We start from the raw sequence: 22,700 nt of genomic DNA, 5'->3' as shown, positions 1-22,700 counted from the left end.
ATCCAGGCATGCAGTCATCTGTTGCTATGCTGGGTATTAGCTAGTAATGCTGTATCTAGCTGACCCATGTTTCTTCCTCCTCTTTCACTGATCGACTAAAGACAAAAATCTCCCTCCCTATTATACCACTTTGTAGCTTAGACCTAGCCTAGTTGATAACACTAGGAAACTACCCCTCACAGGCACACCTGTTTTTAGACATTAAGGTTAAGCGCTTTGTAATACAATCACATGCTGGTCTGTCCTGCTGTCTCACAGTCCAGTCCAGACATTCATGCCATGTGACTGCAGTGATTTCTTGGCTTGTTTGTTGGCTAGGAGGAGTAGTGGGGAGACGCGATTAACACCGGGATCCCGGGAGAGGGACAACTCTTCACATTTCCTGAAAAAAATGAAATGACAAGACCCAGGAAATGAGTTTACATTTTCCACCAATGTAGCACTAATGTAATTCCACAAAATACACAACATGCGCAGCAGCAGATTGGCAAAAAATAAAACGGCACATCTAAACAGGTTGTTACATGGAAGCCTTTAGCCTAGAGAATTTGCTTCACACTAAGCACACGCATAATTGACAATGCCGGACCGCACACAAGACCTGGATGCAGTTTAGAGTTCTAATCAGAACTGAAAATTCAATCCCAGTTCAATGCAAGCCCGGTGACCTGAATCCTGAGCCCAGGCCTGGCCCGAGATCACAGAAATTAAATGAGCCTGAACCTGAAAAAAAAAGAAGAAAATAAAGATTTTTATTTAACCAGGTAGGCCAGTTGAGAACAAGTTCTCATTTACAACTGTGACCTGGCCAAGATAAAGCAAAGCAGTGCGACCAAAAACAACAACAGAGTTTCACATGGGATAAACAAACGTACAGTCAATAACACAATAGAAAAATCTGTATACAGTGTGTGCAAATGAAGCAAGGATGCATCCCTTTCCCATAGAACCCTTTTGGATGCATCCCTTTCCCATAGAACCCTTTTGGATGCATCCCTTTCCCATAGAACCCTTTTGGATGCATCCCTTTCCCATAGAACCCTTTTGGATGCATCCCTTTCCCATAGAACCCTTTTGGAAGCACCCTGGAATGTACAGTGGCAAGAAAAAGTATGTGAACCCTTTGGAATTAACTGGATTTCTGCATAAATTTGTCATCAAATTTGATCTGATCTTCGTCTAAGTCACAACCATTGATAAACAGTGTGCTTAAAGTAATAACACACAAATTATTGTATTTTTCTCGTCTATATTGAATACATCGTTTAAACTTTCACAGTATACGTTGGAAAAGGTATGTGAACCCCTAGGCTAATGACTTCTCCAAAACCTAATTGAAGTCAGGAGTCAGCTAACCTGGAGTCCAATCAATGAGATGAGATTGGAGATGTTGGTTAGGACTACCCTGCCCTATAAAAAAACACTCACAAAATGTGAGTTTGCTATTCACAAGAAGCATTTCCTGATGTGAACCATGCCTTGAACAAAATAGATCTCAAAAGACCTAAGATTAAGAAAGGTTGACTTGCATAAAGCTTGGAAAGGTTTACAGAAGTATCTCTAAAAGCCTTGATGTTCATTAGTCCATGGTAAGACAAATTGTCTATAAATGGAGAAAGTTCTGCGCTGTTGCTACTCTCTCTTGGAGTGGCGGTCCCGTAAAGATGACTGCAAAAGCACAGCACAGAATGCTCACTGAGGTTAAGAAGAATCCTAGAGTGTCAGCTAAAGACTTCCAGAAATCTCTGGAACATGCTAACATTTCTGTTGACGAGTCTACAATACGTAAAAAACTAAACAAGAAGGGTGTTCATGGGAGGACACCACAGAAAAAGCCACTGCTGTCCAACGAATAATTACTGCACGTCTGAGGTTCGCAAAAGAGCACCTGGATGTTCCACAGCGCTACTGGCAAAATATTCTGTGGACAGATTAAACTGAAGTTGAGTTGTTTGGAAGGAACACACAACACTGTGTGGAGAAAAAAGGCACAGCACACCAACATCAAAACCGTTCTGGAGCATCATGGTGTGTGCGAGCATCATGGTTTAGGGCCTGGACAGCTTGCTATCATCAACAGAAAAGTTTATCAAGACATTTTGCAGGAGAATGTAGGGCTATCTGTCCGCCAATTGAAGCTCAACTGAAGTTAGGCGATGTAACAGGACAGCGACAAAAAACACAGAAATAAATCAACAACAGAATGGCTTCAACAGAAGAAAATACGTATTTTTGAGTGGCCCCGTCAGAGTCCTGACCTCAACCCAATTGAGATGCGGTGGCATGACCTCGAGCGGTTCATACCATACATCCCAATAATATTGCCGAACTGATATAGTTTTGTATAGAGGACTGGTAAATAATTCCTCCTGACTGTTGTGCAGGTCTGATCCTCAACTACAGAAAATGTTAGAGGTTATTGCTGCAAAAAGGAGGGTCAACCAGTTATTAAATCCAAGGGTTCACATACTTTCCCCACCCTGTGCTGCGAATGTTTACACGGTGGTCAGTAAAGACATGAAAACGTATGATTGTGTTATTAGTTTAAGCAGACTGTTTGTCTTGTGGCTTAGATGAAGATCAGATCAAATTGTATGACAAATTTATTCAGAAATTTAGGTAATTCCAAAGGGTTTCTAGCCACTGTTGTCTGAAGGTGGCCCACATTTTAAAATTGTTTTCTAATCTCCCTACAGTGCCACACTGTGATTTGAGTTCTTATTGTGTGGAGTGGAGAAAATATGTTTGTGTGCAAGGGCATTACAAATAATATTCAGTTCTCTTTTCTTTTCTCATCCAGAAGTGACAGCAATGGATTAAAGCAAAACATTGATTTTCCTCATGCTTATTTACTGAAAAAGTTATGATAATTCACAGCATGTCAGGGCTCTACATGGACTTTTTATTTGTTTTCAAGGATCACGTGTGCGCCTAAGTAGGAGCACAAAAAGGAAATTGAGAAGCACAATGAAAAATATTTGCAGTAACAAGCCACTTTCTTTGTAGTAATGGTGCAAGCGTGACGGTCACAAATCTGCACTCTGTATTCTCCATGGCAATCGGGCTGCAGTACAGTGAAGTTATCATTGCCACAATTATCATCTGGGTGATTTTTGTTTTCTGGGTGCACAGGTGCTCCTAAATAAGAATTCCAGGTCGCACAGCAGAATATTTAGGTGCATATGGGAGTAAAATGGTTGCGCGGTAGAGCCCTGCATTTAATTAATTAAGAAAATAGGCTTAATTGAAAGCTGGATTTGTTTTACGTTGTAGAAAACATAAGGGAAATTCTGCTTTTCAAGGCTTATCCTAGTTAGGTTAATAGTGCCATGTTGGTCTATTCAGCAGCGTGGCACTGGGTACATTGCTCTTGTCTGCTGTAGGCTTAGTCCCCAAGCACAGATAAGGAGATGCCTTTCTCAGTCTCTTTGTGAGTTTTAGTTCCCTGATCTCAATGGCAATGTTGGTTTGCTGAGGAGCCCTTTATTCAGACTTCAGAATCAGGCCTTGCTGTGTCTTTCATTAGCCATGCTGAATGCTTCTCTGGCTGGGTTGCAAATGGCACCCTATTCCCTATATAGTCCACTATATAAGGAATAGGGTGCCATTTGGGATGCTGCTTCTGAGTCGGGCCCCATTCACCCCTCTGTTCCTTGGCTTAACAAAAGAGGAAATGATCACTGACTGCACCCACTGAGGATTTATGTAGGGGAGACTCAAGACTGCATAGGACAAGCTGCTGAGAGGAATGTCAGTAGGGGAAGCCTACCACCTGTTCACTAGCAACCCTTTCAACTATTTAATTGCATAGGCCTTGGCCTACTCTTGGTATTATTTTCAGTTAAGAGCCGACAGCACAGAGGTGATGTCCGCTAGAGTGAGTTGTCTATCCGAGCCACATCCAGCCACACTGTCTGTACCCTACTACAACAACAACATGTGGATCTGAAGCATTAAACCCTGGAACAGGCTGTCTCTCTCTTCCTTCCCTTTCAATTTGAATCCCAAATAGGCATCTTTTCTCCTGCCAGTTAGTTCTGCCTGGTATGACACATTGGGGATGTGCTGAAGGAGCCTATCTCACGCCCTTACATCCTACTCTTGGCTCCCAGTAGGAGGCTACCTCCCAAATAGCACCCTATTTCCTACATAGTGCACTGTATAGGGAATAGGGTGCCATTCGGGATGCAGGGGGGGTGGTATAGTAGAGCCTGGCTTTTTACTGATACCCCAATAGATGCCTGGGTAACACATGCCTGGATAACATGAAAGGAAACAAACTAAATTACCACAAATGTTCTATCTAAACTCAGATAGATATATATCAATATATATCAATATATATATATATATATATATATATATATATATATATATATATATATATCTCAGCAAAAAAAGTCAACAGTGTTTATTTTCAGCAAACTTAAAGTGTACATATTTGTGTGAACATGACAAGATTCAACAACTGAGACATAAACTGATCAAGTTCTACAGACATGTGACTAACAGAAATTGAATAATGTGTCTCTGAACAAAGGGGGGGGGGGGGGGGGTCAAAATCAAAAGTAACCGTGGCCACCAGCTGCATTAAGTACTGCAGTGCATCTCCTCCTCATGGACTGCACCAGATTTGCCAGTTCTTGCTGTGAGATGTTACCCCACTCTTCCACCAAGGCACCTGCAAGTTCCCGGATATTTCTTGGGAGAATGGCCCTAGCCCTCACCCTCCGATCCAACAGGTCCCAGGCATGCTCAATGGGATTGAGATCCGGGCTCTTCGCTAGGCCATGGCAGAACACTGACATTCCTGTCTTGCAGAAAATCGCGCACAGAACGAGCAGTACGGCTGGTGCCATTGTCATGTTGGAGGGTCATGTCAGGATGAGCCTGCAGGAAGGTTACCACATGAGGGAGCAGGATGTCTTCCCTGTAACGCACAGCGTTTAGATTGAGCTCGTTGTCATTGCAGGCAGTCTAATGATGCTGTGACACACCGCCCCAGACCATGACGAACGCTCCACCTCCAAATCGATCTCGCTTCAGAGTACAGGCCTCGGTGTAACGCTCATTCCTTCGACGACAACCGTGACTCCTCAGTGAAGAGCACTTTTTGCCAGTCGTGGCTGGTCCAGCGACGGTGGGTTTGTGCCCATAGATGACGTCGTTGTCAGTGATGTCTGGTGAGGACCTGCCTTACAACAGGCCTACAAGTCCTCAGTCCAGCCTCTCTCAGCCTATTGCGGGCAGTCTGAGCACTGATAGAGGGATTGTGCATTCCTGGTGTAACTCGGTCAGTTGTTGCCATTCTGTACCTTTCCCACAGGTGTGATGTTCGGATGTACCGATCCTGTGCAGGTGTTGTTACACATGGTCTGCCACTGCGAGGACCATTATCTGTCATTATCTTTCTTTTGGTGTTTTTCAGAGTCAGTAGAAAGGCTTCTTTAGTATCCTAAGTTTTCATAACTGTCGCCATAATTGCCTACCGTCTGTAAGCTGTTAGTGTCTTAATGACCGTTCCACAAGTGCATGTTCATTAATTGTTTATGGTTCATTGAACAAGCATGGGGTGTTTAAACCCTTCACAAGGAAGATCTGTGAAGTTATTTGGATTTTTACTAGAGGTCGACCGATAATGATTTTTCAATACCGATACCGATTATTGGAGGACCAAATAAAGCCGATACCGATTAATCGGCCAATTAAAAATAATAATAATAAATAAATAAATTATATATATTATTTAAACTTTTACTTAAACTCTCCTTCCAGACTCACATTAAGCATCTCCAATCCAAAGTTAAATCTAGAATCGGCTTCCTATTTCGCAACAAAGCCTCCTTCAGTCAACGTTTTCAACGTTGATACCGATTCTTGGAGGACCACAAAAGCCGATACCGATTAATCGTCCAATTTAAAAAAATGTTTTATTTTATTATTATTATTATTTTGTTGTTGTACTTGTCATTATTACAACACTTCTGAATTAACACTTTTAACTTAATATAAAACATGAATAAAATCAATTTAGCCTCAAATAAATAATGAAATGTTCAATTTGGTTTAAATAATGCAAAAACAAAGTGTTGGAGAAGAAAGTAAAAGTGCAGTATGTGCCATGTAAGAAAGCTAACGTTTAAGTTCCTTGCTCAGAACATATGAAAGCTGGTGGTTCCTTTTAACATGAGTCTTCAATATTCCCAGGTAAGAAGTTTTGGGTTGTAGTTATTATAGGAACTATAGGACTATTTCTCTCTATGCCATTTGTATTTCATTAACCTTGACTATTGGATGTTCTTATAGGCACTTTAGTATTGCCAGTGTAACAGTATAGCTTCCGCCCCTCTCCTCGCTCCTACCTGGACTCGAACCAGGAACACATCGACAACAGCCACCCTCGAAGCAGCGTTACCCATGCAGAGCAAGGGGAACAACCACTAAGTCTCAGAGCGAGTGACATTTTAAACGCTATTACCGCGCACCCCGCTAACTAGCTAGCCATTTCACATCGGTTACACGAGCCTAATCTCGGGAGTTGATAGGCTTGAAGTCATAAAGAGCTGCTGGCAAACGCACAAAAGTGCTGTTTGAATGAATGCTTATGATCCTGCTGGTGCCTACCATCGCTCAGTCAGACTGCTCTACCAAATCATAGACTTGGTTATAACATGATAACACACAGAAATACGAGCCTTAGTTTCCGGATTCGACCATATTAATGACCTATCATCTCGAAAACAAGACGTTTATTCTTTCAGTGAAATACGGAACCGTTCCGTATTTTATCTAACGGGTGGCATCCATAAGTCTAAATATTCCTGTTACATTGCACAACCTTCAATGTTATGTCATAATTACGTAGAATTCTGGCAAATTAGGCGGCCCAAACTGTTGCATATACACTGACTCTGCGTGCAATGAACGCAAGAGAAGTGTCACAATTTCACCTGGTTATCAAGTCCAATACAGCAAACGAAAGAAACTTCTTTGTTAATCTACCCATGGTGTCCGATTTCAGAAATGCTTTACAGCGAAAGCACAAATGATTGTTAGATCACTGCCAAGTCAAAAAAACACAGCCATTTTTCCAGCATGAGTCACAAAAAGCAGAAATATAGATAAAATTGATCACTAACCTTTCATGATCTTCATCAGATGACACTCATAGGACATCATCTTACACAATACATGTATGTTTTGTTCGATAATGTGCATATTTATGTCCAAAATCTCTGTTTACATTGGAGCTTCACGTGCAATCAAAACATTACTGCACAACATCCGGTGATTTTGCAGAAATACTCATAATAAACAATGGTAAAAGACAACTGTTATTCACAGAATTAAATTGACTTCTCCTTAATGCCACCGCTGTGTCAGATTTAAAAAAACTTTACGGAAGAAACATAAATCTGAGAACGGAGCACAGAGCCCAATCCAACCAGAGAAATATTCGCCATTTTGGAGTCAACAGAAGTTAGAAATAACACTATAAATATTCACTTACCTTTGATGATCATCAGAAGGCACTCCCAGGAATCCCAGTTCGACACTAAATGACTGATTTGTTCTATAAAGTCCATAATTTATGTCCAAATAGCCACTTGTTGTTAGCGTGTTCAGCCCAGTAATCCATCTTCATGAGGCGCAAGCACTTCGTCCAGACAAAAACTCAAAGTTCCGTTACAGTCCTTTAGAAACATGTCAAACGATGTATGGAATCAATCTTTAGGATGTTTTTAACATAAAACCTCAATAAGCTTCCATCCGGAGAATTCCTATGTCTGAAGAAAAGCACTCGAACAAGGGCTAACTCTGTCGGGAGCACGCATCGAGAGCCTGCGACACTCTGCCAGACCACTGACTCAAACAGGTCTCATGAGCCCCTCCTTTATAGTAGAATCCTCAAACCAGTTTCTAAAGACAGTTGACATCTAGTGGAAGCCGTAGGAAGTGCAACTTGACTCCATAGACCCTGTGTATTCGGTCGGCCAAGCTTTGAAAAACTACAGATATCCCACTTCCTGGTTGGATTTTTCTCAGGTTTTCGCCTTCCATATGAGTTCTGTTATACTCACAGACATCATGCAAACAGTTTTAGAAACTTCAGAGTTTTTCTATCCATTAATAATATGCATATATTAGCATCTGGGACAGAGTAGGAGGCTGTTCACTCTTGGCACGCTATTCATGCAAAAATGGAAATGCTGCCCCCTATCCAAAAGAGTTAATATTGCTTGCTAACCTGGATTTTTTTTCGCTAAATATGCAGGTTTAAAAATATATACGTCTGTGTATTGATTTTAAGGTATTGATGTTTATGGTTAGGTACACATTGGAGCAACGATACGCACTGCATCGATTATATGCAACACAGGACACACTAGATAAACTAGTAATATCATCAACCATGTGTAGTTAACTAGTGATTATGATTGATTGTTGTTTTTTATGAGAAGTTTAATGCTAGCTAGGAACTTACCTTGGCTTACGGCATTCGCGTAACAGGCAGTCTCCTCGTGGAGTGCAATGTAATCGTTATGTTTGGAGGAAAAAGGGGGAGACCATCCCAGCCGTGAAGCACGGGGGTGGCAGCATCATGTTGTGGGGGTGCTTTGCTGCAGGAGGGACTGGTGCACTTCACAAAATAGATGGCATCATGAGGTCGGAAAATTATGTGGATGTTTTGAAGCAACATCTCAAGACATCAGTCAGGAAGTTGAAGCTTGGTCGCAAATGGGTCTTCCAAATAGACAATGACCCCAAGCATACTTCCAAAGTTGTGGCAAAATGGCTTAACCTCTCTGATCTCCCAAACCCGGATCCGGTATCGTGACTACAGCCTCAAGCTCATTACCATAACGCAACGTTAACTATTCATGAAAATCGCAAATGAAATGAAATAAATATGCCATCTCGCAAGCTTAGCCTTTTGTAAACAACACTGTCATCTCAGATTTTCAAAATATGCTTCTCAACCATAGGAAAACAATAATTTGTGTAAAAGTAGCTAGCTAGCGTAGCATTTAGCGTTAGCATTAGCGTTAGCATCCAGCACGCAACATTTCAACAAAAACATAAAAGCCTTCAAATAAAATAATTTACCTTTGAAGAACTTCTGATGTTTTCAATGAGGATACTCTCAGTTAGATAGCAGATGCTCAGTTTTTCCAAAAAGATTCCTTGTGTATTAGAAATAGCTCCGTTTTCTACATCACATTTGGCTACCAAAAAAACCCGAAAATTCAGTCCTCAAAACGCGAACTTTTTTCCAAATTAACTCCATAATATCGACTGAAAACATGGCAAACGTTGTTTAGAATCAATCATCAAGGTGTTTTTCACATATCTCTTCATTGATATATCGTTCTTGGACACATGGTTTCTCCCCTATATCAAATGGAAAAGTACAAGCAGCTGGCAATTGCGCACCGAATTCCACGCAGGACACCAGGCGGACACTTGGAAAATGTAGTCTCTTATGGTCAATCTTCCAATGATATGCCTACAAATACGTCACAATGCTGCTAAGACCTTGGGCGAACGACAGAAAGTGTAGGCTCATTCCTTGCGCAATCACAGCCATATAAGGAGACAATGGAAAACAGAGCTTCAGAAATTCTGCTAATTTCCTGGTTGATGCATCATCTTGGTTTCGCCTGTAGAATGAGTTCTGGGGCACTTACATACAAAATCTTTGCAGATTCTGAAACTTCAGAGTGTTTTCTTTCCAAAACTGTCAAGAATATGCATAGTCGAGCATCTTTTCGTGACAAAATATCGCGCTTAAAACGTGAACGTTTTTTATCCAAAAATGAAATGGCGCCCCTAGAGATCTAACAGGTTAAGGACAGCAAAGTCAAGGTATTGGAGTGGCCATCACAAAGCCCCGACCTCAATCCTATAGAAAATGTGTGGGCAGAACTGAAAAGGCGTGTGCAAGCAAGGAGGCCTATTAACCTGACTCCGTTACACCAGCTATGTCAGGAGTAATGGGCCAAAAGTCACCCAACGTGTGTGTTTAACATCGGCAGGCTAAAAATAATTCATTATTAAGGTCCTTAACTTAGCCTAGATGCTTGACTCTTACATTTCTTTGGAACTGTTTTTAAGAAGTGAAACAAAGTTGGTGCATCATTGAGACTTAACCAGCTTTTTTGTCATGTGAGCTAAGCAAGCCATTAATTAATTGTGTGACTGAGTGCACTCTACTGTGCCAGTTACCTGCATGTGATTAAAACCTAACAGTGAAATGCGCATACAGTGCATTTGGAAACTTTTCAACCCCCTTTACTTTTCCACATTTTGTTACGTTACAGCCTTATTCACAAATTGATTAAATTGCCCCCCCCTCAATCTACACAATACCCCAAAATGACAAAGCAATAACAGGTTTCTAGAAAAATAATGTATAACAAACTCACATGGACATAAGTATTCAGAGCTTTACTCAGTATTTTTTTGAAGCACCTTTGACAGCATTTACCTACTCAAGTCTTCTTGGGTATGACGCAACAAGCTTGGCATACCTGTATTTGGGGAGTTTATCCCATTCTTCTCTGCAGATCCTCTCAAGCTCTGCTAGGTTAGTTGTGGAGCGTCGCTGCAAAGATATTTTTAGGTCTCTCCAGAGATGTTTGGGCCAGAGGTCGACCGATTAATCGGAATGGCCGATTTAATTAGGGCCGATTTCAAGTTTTCATAACAATCGGAAATTGGTATTTTGGGTAGTTTGGGGCGCCGAACAAAATGTGTTTTTATTTTCAATACCTTTTATTTAACTAGGCAAGTCAGTTAAGAACACATTCTTATTTTCAATGACTGCCTAGGAACTGTGTGTTAACTGCCTTGTTCAGGGGCAGAACGACAGATTTTTACCTTGTCAGCTCAGGGGTACCAATCTTGCAACCGCACAGTTAACTAGTCCAACGCTCTAACCATTGCACTCCACGAGTAGCCTGCCTGTTACGCGAATGCAGTAGAAGCCAAGGTAAATAGCTAGCTAGCATTAAACTTATCTTATAAAAAAAACGATCAATCATAATCACTAGTTATAACTACTAATCCAGTTTAGCAGGCAATATTAACCAGGTGAAATTGTCATTTATCTTGTGTTGATTGCATGCAGAGTCAGGGTATATGCAACAGTTTGGGCTGCCTGGCTCATTGCGAACTAATTTGCCAGAATTTTACGTAATTATGACATAACATTGAAGGTTGTGCAATGTAACAAGAATATTTAGACTTAGGGATGCCACCCGTTAGATAAAATACAGAATGGTTCCGTATTTCACTGAAATAATAAACGTTTTGTTTTCGAGATGATAGTTTCCGGATTCGATCATATTAATGACCAAAGGTTCGTATTTCTGTGTGTTATTATGTTATAATTAAGTCTGATTTGATAGAGCAGTCCGACTGAACAGCAGCAGGCCCGTAATCATTCATTCAAACAGCACTTTTGTGTGTTTTGCCAGCAGCTCTTCGCAAGCACAGCACTGTTGATGACTTCAGGCCTATCAGCCTAATGGCTTGTGTAACCAATGTGAAATGGCTAGCTAGTTAGCTGGGTGTGCTCTAATACTGTTTCTAACGTCACTCGCTTTTAGATTTGGAGTAGTTATTCCCCTTGCGCTGCTTTTGTGGAACGATGGGTAACGATGCTTCGAGTGTGGCTGTTGTCGATGTGTTCCTGGTTCGAGCCCAGGTAGGGGGGAGGGAAGCTATACTGTTATACTGGTGATACTATAGTGCCTATAAGAACATCCAATAGTCAAAGGTATATGAAATGCAAATGGTATAGAGAGAAAGTCCTATAAATACTATATTAACTACAACCTAAAACCTCTTACTTTGGAATATTGAAGTCTCATGTTAAAAAGGAACAACCAACTTTCATATGTTCTCATGTTCTGAGCAAGGAACTTAAACGTTAGCTTTTTTACATGGCACATATTTTACATGGCACATATTACTTTCTTCTCCAACACTTTGTTTTTGCATTATTTAAACCAAATTGAACATGTTTCATTATTTATTTGAGGCTAAATTGTTTTTATTGATTTATATTAAGTTAAAATAAGTGTTAATTCAGTAGTGTTGTAATTGTCATTATTACAAATCTAAAAAATTGGCTCATTAATCGGTATCTGCTTTTTAATCGGTATCGGCGTTGAAAAATTATCGGTCGACCTCTAGTTTGGGCTCTGGCTGGGTCACTCAAGGACATTCTGAGAATTGTTCCGAAGCCACTCCTGCGTTGTCTTGGCTGTGTGCTTAGGGTGGTTGATGGCGCTCCAGCTCTATTCTTCCTCATTAAGCTACAGTAACTCAAAATGCATGAGGTTTTGGTGGATGTCGGCTCGGATTCAGCTCTGGTCTGGCATTTTCACAACGCAGCAAATTGCCTCTAAGTATAACTGATGTAGACGGTCAGGGAAGAAGAGCTGAGGAGTTGTTACTTTTCTGAACACGCCTCAGAGACTCTCTCTGGTAGCAATATCATCTGCTCTCGTGGGCTTGTGTGTAAATTGAGTAAGTGACTTGAGGTTAGCCTTTCAAGAAGGGGTTTCCTTTTGAGGAATATCTCTAAAGATGTTAGTCAGGCCTCATTAGTACTGTAGATCTAAATGACATGATATGGTTAAAGTGTGAAGTCATGACTCGGCTCCCAGAGATGTAATGGCATTATGTCAATCAGTGTTGCTCTCCAAGACTGAATATATATATATCACACTTCTGTGAAATCAAACTGTCCACTTAGGAAGCAACACTGATTGACAATAAATTTCACATGCTGTTGTGCAAATGGAATAGACAACAGGTGGAAATTATAGGCAATTAGCAAGACACCCCCAATAAAGGAGTGGTTCTGCAGGTGGTGACCACAGACCACTTCTCAGTTCCTATGCTTCCTGGCTGATGTTTTGGTCACTTTTGAATGCTGGCGGTGCTTTCACTCTAGTGGTAGCATGAGACGGAGTCTGCAACCCACACAAGTGGCTCAAATAGTGCAGCTCATCCAGGATGGCACATCAATGCGAGCTGTGGCAAGAAGGTTTACTGTGTCTGTCAGCGTAGTTTCCAGAGCATGGAGGCGCTACCGGGAGACAGGCCAGTACATCAGGAGACGTGGAGGAGGCCGTAGGAGGGCAACAACCCGGCAGCAGGACCGCTACCTCCGCCTTTGTGCAAGGAGGAGCAGGAGGAGCACTGCCAGAGCACTGCAAAATTACCTCCCAGCAGGCCACAAATGTGCATGTGTCTGCTCAAACGGTCAGAAACAGACTCCATGAGGGTGGTATGAGGGCCCAACGTCCACAAGTGGGGGTTGTGCTTACAGCCCAACACCTTGCAGGACGTTTGGCATTTGCCAGAGAACACCAAGATTGGCAAATTCGCCACAGGCGCCCTGTGCTCTTCACAGATGAAAGCAGGCTCACACTGAGCACATGTGACAGACGTGACAGAGTCTGGAGACGCCGTGGAGAACGTTTTGCTGGCTGCAACATCCTCCAGCATGACCGGTTTGGCGGTGGGTCAGTCATGGTGTGGGGTGGCATTTATTTGGGGGGCTGCACAGCCCTCCATGTGCTCGCCAGAGGTAGACTGACTGCCATTAGGTACCGAGATGAGATCCTCAGACCCCTTGTGAGACCACATGCTGGTGCGGTTGGCCCTGGGTTCCTCCTAATGCAAGACCGTGCTAGACCTCATGTGGCTGAAGTGTGTCAGCAGTTCCTGCAAGAGGAAGGCATTGATGCTATGGACTGGCCCGCCCGTTCCCCAGACCTGAATCCAATTGAGCACATCTGGGACATCATGTCTCACTCCATCCACCAACGCCACGTTGCACCACAGACTGTCCAGGAGTTGGCGGATGCTTTAGTCCAGGTCTGGGAGGAGATCCCTCAGGAGACCATCCGCCACCTCATCAGGAGCATGTCCAGGCGTTGTAGGGAGGTCATACAGGCACGTGGAGGCCACACACACTACTGAGCCTCATTTTGACTTGTTTTAAGGACATTACATCAGTTGGATCAGCCTGTAGTGTGGTTTTCCACTTTAATTTTGAGTGTGACTCCAAATCCAGACCTCCATGGGTTGATACATTTGATTTCCATTGATCATTTTTGTGTGATTTTGTTGTCAGCACATTCAACTCTGTAAAGAAAAAAAGTATTTAATACGAATATTTCATTCAATCAGTTCTAGGATGTGTTATTTTAGTGTTCCCTTTATTTTTTTGAGCAGTGTGTATATATACGCCGCCTAGGTCTAATACAATGATCCTCTATTTCAGTAACTCAACAGTCAAATTTGCGTCACCCTCTAACATTCGTCCCACCACAGCACTAGATAGAAATATGTTGCAGGTGGGGACATAGGCGTCTTCTCTCCAGAGAAACAGCTGTCTGTATTTTAATTCCAGCAGAATGGTAACAGCTGCTGCTTTCGAAACGTTTTGCGTCAAGGGACTGGGTAGAGCCATGGGCTTGAGTTTGTCAGCCAAAACAACATGCAGACTAGTTAGTTGTTCTCAACACTAAATTGGTATTATTATTTTTTGCAACAGACATTATGATTAGGCCTATAGCTAGTGGAAACTGTACTGTGTAAATGTCATTCTGAGAGAGTGATAAGATTGAATTCTTCCTCAGGACTGATAGTGTTTCCCGCTCGCGTGGACATGGATTATTATTGTGGTGATTATAAGGAAATTGACGGTCAGGAAATATTCGCAATGATCTAGAAATCAAGTGACTCACTGTTTTTGACAGAACAACAAAAACCTGCTTGATGACTGAGGTTCCTTAGACTTCCTCTTGAGGTCAAAGTTACGTCTCTAGTAGTGCACTCTAAGTTTGTGTGATGTGACATGAGTTGGTGACTGACGTTGTTCTGAGCCACCCGCTGTCAGGTGAATTCCAGAGGCTCTTGTCTTGCGGACTACAGTTGAAAGGAAAGATTTAACCAACTCCAGTTGCAGTGCCAGGCAGCACTGTGCTGTCTTGAATATCTCAGGAGGAGGAACAGAACTTTGACCTTGTCTGCCCTGACACTATGATCAGCATATGACTGCAAAGTACCGGAAGACACACCGCAAACTTATTTTGAGACGATTGTTCAAAAGACAGAGTTAAGCCTTGGTGTCAAATTAGGTTAGGAGAAGAACTGGAGTGTTGCTGATCCTGGCAGTCTTTTCTGGTGGGAGTTTTTTTCTAACTTGTTTTCATTTTGTTGATACTGATTGGATTTCTGCATGGATTGTCAAGACTACATTTGGAATAGCAGCACTCTTTACAGGTAGGAGTATCTGGGAGGATTTGAATAGTGTGGTAGCCTATAACTAGCCTATGTCTAGCCTGGTCCCATACTTTAGTGTCGTTGTCAGGCCATAGGCTACACAGTTAGTTACAACTCAAGCACAAAGGCCTACAGTATGGGACCACTGTCTGTTGTGAAATGTCTGGTGACTTATAAACAGCTTGTTTAGTGTTGTCTCGTGTCCCTTTTTTTACAAGGAACTCTTGGTTTAGTTTAGCATGTATTCATCCAGTTTAGATGTGCGTTTGTCACCTTTTAATTCAGCTGGACAAAGACACATTGTTTGCTAAACCAATGTTCCTGTAGGCCTATTCCTCAGATGGAAAGACATAGCCTACTGTATCATGATGGTAGACTATAGTATTATAGGCCATTGGATCTCACAACATTCTCACTAGTGGTGTCAGTTTCATTGGATTGAGTGGTGTGATGTAACTGAATACGTTCAATATGTACACTGCCTTAAAACAGTATTTACACCCCTTGACTTTTTCCACAGTTGTGTTACAGCCAACACACAATACCCCATAATGTCAAAGTGGAGTTATGTTTATTGACATTTTACAAATGTAATAAAAAATTGTGTTAAGTCAATAAGTATTCAACCCCTTTGTTATGGCAAACCTAAATAAGCTCAGGTGTAAAAATGTGCTTAACAAGTCACATAGTAAGCGGCATGGATATGACTGCTTCATATCTGTAACCCACACATACAATTATCTGTAAGGTCCCTCAGTCGAGCAGTGAATTTCAAACACAGATTCAACCACAAAGACCAGGGAGGTTTTTTAATATCTCGCAACGAGGGGCACCTATTGGTAGATGGATGTAAAAAAAAAAATATAAAAAAAAAAAGCAGACGTTGAATATTTCTTTGAGTATTGGGAAGTTATTAATTACACTTTGGATGGTGCATCAATACACCCAGTCACTACAAAGATACAGGCATCCTTCCTAACTCAGTTTCCGGAGAGGAAGGAAACCACTCAGGGATTTCAGGATGAGGCAAAGGTAACTTTAAAACAGTTACAGAGTCTTATAGCTGTGATAGGAGAAAACAGGATGGATCAACAACATTGTAGTTAATCCACAATACTAACCTAAATGACAGAGTGAGAAGGAAGTCTGTATAGAATAAAATATATTCCCAAACATGCATCCTGTTTGCAATAAGGCACTAAAGTAAAACTGCCAAAAATGTAGCAAAGCAAATCCAACACTTCACTGAGTTTCACTCTTCATTTTTTCCCTAGCATGGTTGTGGCTGCATCATGTTATGGGTATGCTTATCATTGGCAAGGATTGGGAGTTCTTTTTTTTGATAAAAATAAATGGAATAGAGCTAAGCACAGGCAAAATCCTAGAGGAAAACCTTGTCTGCTTTCCAACATACTGGGAGGCAAATTCACCTTTTCATTACTTGACAGAGCTTGGATAATTTAAAAAATAAAAATGTGCAAATATTCTACAATCCAGGTGTGCACAACTCTTCGAGACTTAACCAGAAAGACTCATAGCTTAATCGCGGCCAAAGGTGTTTCTAACATGTGGTCTAACTCAGTGGTCTGAAATTTGACATTTTCAATAAAATAAACATGTTTTCACTTTGTCATTATTTAGTATTGTGCATAGATGGTTGGAAAATCTATTTAATCAATTTTGAATTCAGGCTGCAACACAACACAATGTGAAATAAGTCTAGGGGTATTAATACTTTCTGAAGGCACTGTATCAATGACCGACTGAGACAGTTTATTTTTCTTCCTTCAAGCTGCGGCGTTTGCATTTAATAGTCTGTGTATTGTAAATTCTTGATGCATCAGTGTGACGAAGAAGAAAAAACAACAAGAGACAGTCGTTAGATGAAGCATGGATCCACACCAAGAAAAGCCTTACTACACAGTAACAGTCACAAATCAGTGTTCTAATATGTCTAGAGATGGTTGGACAGCCAGAGAACAAACATGACTATTGACAGTGTCCATAAACTCAAACATTGCAGGAAAGAAAGCCCAAAATGCATAAAACAGACAGAAGGAAGGAAGTGTGCTTGTAAATCCCTCCTACAGCTCACATGCTTCTCTCCACAGGTGGCGACTGATAAGGTTGCAGGCAAGCTGAGTTCTACTCTCTCATGGGTGAAGAACTCCATGTCACACACGGTTAGTCAGATGGCTAGCCAGGTCGCCACCTCGTCTGTCCAGGTGGCAACGGTGCCCTCGTCCCTGCAGACCACCACAGCCGCCTCCTCAACATCCCTCTCCCCGTCTCCCACGTCGGCATCTCCCGCTAAGCTCAGCCCAGATGAACTGGAACTGCTCGCCAAGCTGGAGGAGCAGAACAGGTGAGCGCCAGCTAGGAATTAATGAAATAATCAATCAAGTTCTGTCAACATATGAATACGTTTTTGTTCCCATGAACAACATTTGCATTGGTTAGACCAGTGACAAAGTCAGTGGTTATATCAATCTTAATTGTCTAGCAATAACAGTGACTGACAGTGGCTACAAAGACATTTTCACAATGATCTAAGCAAAAGTAGGCCTACAGCCACACTCTGTCCCTGAAGTGTTCATTAGCTGAAACAAGAGAAGTGCATTAGGACTCAACACACAGCCTCTGCTGTCCCCTCCACTCGACCCCTTTCTCTCCCTCTTTCCGTCCTGTGGCTCTCACCCTGCTTTTATGAGCAGTCTGAGTGTTGACATGGAAACGACAAGGCCTGAGAAGTGTAGCAGGTGGGCCCTGAGATGGGCCCTGATCAAAAGTAGTGCACCATAAAGGGAATAGGTTGCCATTTGGGACGACGACTCGGTACGGCAATCTCAAATGAAGAAGACTGCAGTCAGAGCCCTGTGAGATGTGGCTGTACTGATCTGTCTGAAGTGTGAGAGCGATGCTCGTGGGGCTGAGATGATAAGCTGTAGTAGTAGGACACATGTTGCAGTTAATAAAAGCTAATACTGGCTGAATCTTCTGAACAGTCTGCCGTGTGAGAGAAGTGAGAATGATATTTGAATAGGTTTGTTTCCCTTATGCTTTATAAAGCTTGGCTAACATCCGTTAAGACATCAACTGAGTAGAGGAGCAGTCAGTAGTAGTGATTCTTAACCTCTTAGTTCGCTAGCAGTCTCACTATCCATGGACTATACCATAAAACCGATTAGCTTAAAACCATACATAAACTTAGATCTAGCTCTTTAGTCTTGATTTAGACTGCCTTTTGATTTTATTATTCAGAAGTTACTACAACATTAGTTGTATTATTCAGAAGTCACTCCTGTTCAAAGTAATTATAGGGGGGAAAGGTCAACTTTTTATTGTCCTGGACAGACCTCTAAGCACCTTCCTCAACAGAGGGTGGACAGCAGGTGGGGTGTTTAGTTCAAGCAGGGCTACAGCTGGCCTCTTTCATTTGGCACCTGTCCCTGCTGCCCCTCCCTCTTCCATCAGGCTCTCCCTCCACGGGGTAAATTTAGGTGTTGGCGGCTAAGAATGTCTATTTCACCAGCCACGTTGGTGGGTGGTCAATTTGCAACGCTCTACAGTGCGAGCATAGAGTACCACCGTATGAGTCATAACAGGTGTCATAATACCCATAAAACATAGCAGTCAAACAAGGAAATGGTTCCAATTGTTTTTCCACTATTCATTTTTCCCTATGAAAGAGAGAGATACATTGTTATCAAAATGTCACGCCAGGGTAAGCCTACACAAAACACAGCCCTTGTTTTTAAGTGTTTGATTTTTCCCATAGGGAATTTTTTTTTATGTTTGGAAAACAATTGGAACCATTTCCCTGTTTGACCCCAAGGTTGTATGGGTATTATGACACCTCCACTGTGGGGCTCTATTACATTTGCAAATACAAATAGTAAAAAGTCAAGTATGAGTACATGCTGGGGTTAGAAAAAGGCTGCAGTAGCTGTTTTCAAAGTATTTCTGCTGTTTTGGTTCATAGCTGCTACATTGCACAAAGATATACTAATCCTACTGTATATCCTACCTCGTGCAGCAATACTGCCTGGCAGGGGAGCTGTGTGCAATGAATTAAGTGCTGATAGATACATTTTTGGAGGCTCTGCATACAGGCATAAAAGTTGGTCTAATTTACTCGAAAGTCTGTAAAGTGAGACTTTGTCCTCGTGATTCTTGGCTATTTACATTTGTTTTGTTCACAAGCTCGGGTTGCTTTTCAATGTTTGTTTGTCTGCTGCTTCAACTGATAGTGAAGAGACTCCCTAATCAGATCCCAAATCTCTCTCACACACACACACACACACACACACACACACACGACAGGACTCGAGTGGCCCTGTTACCACGGTAACCACACGCTTTAAAGGGGCAGCTGAATATTTTGTCTCTTTTATATTTTGATTAAGAGACTCGGGTCACTTTTTTTTTGTAATTGAGCAATATACCACATTACCGGTTACTAATACATTTGTTTTAGAAACATTACAAAGCATGGCCATCTGCTTTTTTTGTGTTATTTAATTATGTCAAAATAATATTTGGACTGGTAAAAAATCTGAGTGGCTGGTGGACCAAAAAGCACGACATTTAGAGCTATTGTTGCAGTGTCATGGGTAGGAGGTACAGTCTTGAGGATCATCGTGACTGGGGTTTGAAAATGACTCGTCTACAGAAATGTTACATTTTTATCAGAGATTAAAGTTTTTCCGAGCTGATAAGTTTAATTGACTCCTATAGAAAATACAAGTTGTATCCTCCGAACCAGCACTGGGTCTTTGAAGAAGTACACATTCATTGCAGGAAGAATCTTTCAACTAAAGAAATAACAAAAAAAGTTGTATTATGTCACACTGTTGTTGAAATTCCTTGTTTCTTTTTAAATACCAAAATGGATGAGAATAAGCTATATAAAATTATGAACAGGCAGTTTTTCGATCTTAGTTTTATGTAAAGGGCTAGTTATCCTCACTTTCTGACTGAGCAGGAAGACACTGACCTGCAGGTGCATCAAAAGTAGGTTTTTATACATCTATGAGCACCGAGGGAAGACTTGTGTACTTTGAGATCAATGCAGTATCACAGATACTAATGTAATGCCACACACACACACACACACACACACACACACACACACACACACACACACAGTGAGAAGGGGAAGGCCTTTGTACTGTGCAAAGTAGATAAGAGGTTTGAGTTTGAGAGAGACTAGTGCCAGACTCAGTTCAGCCAGTTCACTAGGTGAAGGCTGGTAGCTTCTCTGGATCTTCTAACTACACACCAAAAACATGAAGACAGCACCATGAGTTTATCCTGGTAAGCAGCACGAGGATCCTAACTTTCTTTCTAGATGCCATGGCTCTCTTCTCGTTACCGAGAGGCCTTAACTGAGGACAAAGTCTAACTGACATGAATTATTTTAGCGACAGAGCAACTTGTTTAAATAGTTCCTTTGTATCCTCTGTTCCTCCTACGAATCTCTGTGCTGTACTGGATCTTTTCAGTAAATTTACAATGGTTTGATGTATTTGTTTTGAGCCATCTGTAAGAACCCAACATGGAATGTTTTGTCGACTGGTGAATTATTAGCGGAGGAGCAGTGGCTAGGCTACATAGGAAATTCAGGTTTTCTGACTGTCAGTGTGTGCCTAGAATAAACAGTGTATCAACATTTTGGAATATTTCTGAAAATGACAGTGTGATGAAATCTACCAAGGAGAGAGGGAGAGGAGAATATGTGGACGCTTCTTCTTCCATGGTTGAAATGGATTGTTTGTTCCCTGTTCTAGGCTACATTTGTTGCTTTAGGCCTACAGGCCACTGAGGCCAGAGACTAACCTTATCAATGACCTTAACATTCCCTACCCTTCCTGCTTCCACACGGCCTCTTAAGAACACACTCAGTGTTATCTTGCATGTTTGCTAGAAGCCATGGGCTGCTACTGCAACCTTGCGTCCTGTTAGGATGGCTTAAACCTTTAGCCTATATCTTAGTAGTGTATTCCCTCACATCCCAGTATAGCTGTGATGACATTGGGCTCTACATTTAGCCTTGTCACTTTTTTAGGCATCTCATGATACATAGTCTGGTATCTAGTCTACTGCTTTCTAGATCTGTGGCCTTTGAAAGCAAAGCTATGTTTTAATTAAGCAAGCAGCTGTCACTGTTTAAATTATTCCAATGACACAGTATTAATCATCTGCAATATTTACTACCTTTCCCAACATGTTGAATGTATGTCCTAAATGTAAAACCCTTGCTGGTGCTGTCCTAGCTGTCCCTGTAACACAGGCCTACCCTGGCCCCCTTCCCCCTGACCCAAATATGGCTGTAACCCTACCCAGTCTGGGAGCACTCCCAGTGACGTCACCCTGGAGCCGAGAGGCCCAGGCCCCTTTTCTGAGATCAGGTTTCTGAGCCTCTGTGTCCCAGCAAAGGCCATAGCCTCTTCTCAAATGGCACCCTATTCCCTATGAAGTGCACTACTTTTGACCAGAACTACATAGGGAATAGGTTGCCATTTGGGACACACATGGGCTCATCAGCACGGCATAGGTTGGGAGGCATGGTTCCCTCTCACAGCCCTGGGCCCTGTTCATATGGCACTAAACGGAAAGAATACTGACTGAAACAGGGAGGGACTGCCTGGACTTGTCTGCTGAGAAATGCTAATTTGCGTTTTCTGTTACAATTTGTTTTAAAATATGTTCTGTTGCGTTCCCTAATGAACCTGATCCAGAGTCTGTTAACTTCAGTCTTACAGCTCCAGCGACAAACACATTGGCACATTAATTGATAGTGATACAAGGTCAGTCTGCTGTGAACTTAAACATACTCCTGCAGCTTTTTCTCACCAACCCACTTTCAGGAATGTTTTCAATCTAATAGATGAGACCAGATTCCAGGTAGTTATTTAGGCTACTTTGTATTGACCCACTTTACTGTTGACGTGTCATGGCTTTTTTTTTTTAAGGTTAATGTTTAGGGATTAGTACAAATGTAGGATCTCATTGAAGTAATAGTTAATCAACTAAGTCCACTTTGCTTTCTGTCACTTGGGACATTAATGCAAGTTAAATGTTCCATGAAATATCAGCCTGATTGATATTGTAGTGACCCTGATATAGTGATCATGATGGTTGTTCAAGGCTTTCCTATCCACCATGTTCATTGCATTTTGCACCTCAAACGAAAGTGCTGTGAAAGGATGTGTTGTTCTCTCAACCTTTTTTTAAGAGATGTACTTTGTCCCTAGTACTGTCTGTAACCCCATTGACCCTACATCCAGGGCTCATCACTGGGGATGCTGTTGCAGTGGGCTCTCCTTGGCTATGGCTCTGTCATAAAGCTGTACTACATCTCACTGCTAATTCTTCTGTATTGAATGAGC

At 41.8% G+C, this 22,700-nt stretch overlaps 1 protein-coding gene across 6 annotated transcripts in view; it reads left to right on the top strand.

The window, feature by feature from the left end:
• evi5b (ecotropic viral integration site 5b) overlaps nucleotides 1–22,700 on the top strand; it is a 65,532-nt gene that overhangs the window by 1,435 nt on the left and 41,397 nt on the right. For 2 of the 6 annotated variants that reach the window (XM_090236065.1, XM_090236064.1), the window contains exons 2-3: nucleotides 15,279–15,309; nucleotides 17,421–17,674. In XM_090236065.1, the coding sequence (XP_090092191.1) occupies nucleotides 17,481–17,674 (194 nt within the window). In that variant the 5' untranslated portion in view covers nucleotides 15,279–15,309; nucleotides 17,421–17,480. Of the gene's footprint in view, nucleotides 1–15,278; nucleotides 15,310–17,420; nucleotides 17,675–20,451; nucleotides 20,626–22,700 lie in introns of those variants that run through there. The other 4 variants (XM_036978449.2, XM_021604431.3, XM_090236066.1 and 1 more) reach the window with 2 other exon arrangements.

The sequence above is a fragment of the Oncorhynchus mykiss genome, chromosome 5, assembly GCF_057628025.1.
Source record: "Oncorhynchus mykiss isolate SJ-2025 chromosome 5, ASM5762802v1, whole genome shotgun sequence".
Taxonomy (NCBI): Eukaryota; Metazoa; Chordata; class Actinopteri; order Salmoniformes; family Salmonidae; genus Oncorhynchus; species Oncorhynchus mykiss.
This window is presented reverse-complemented; position numbering and strand designations above follow the sequence as displayed.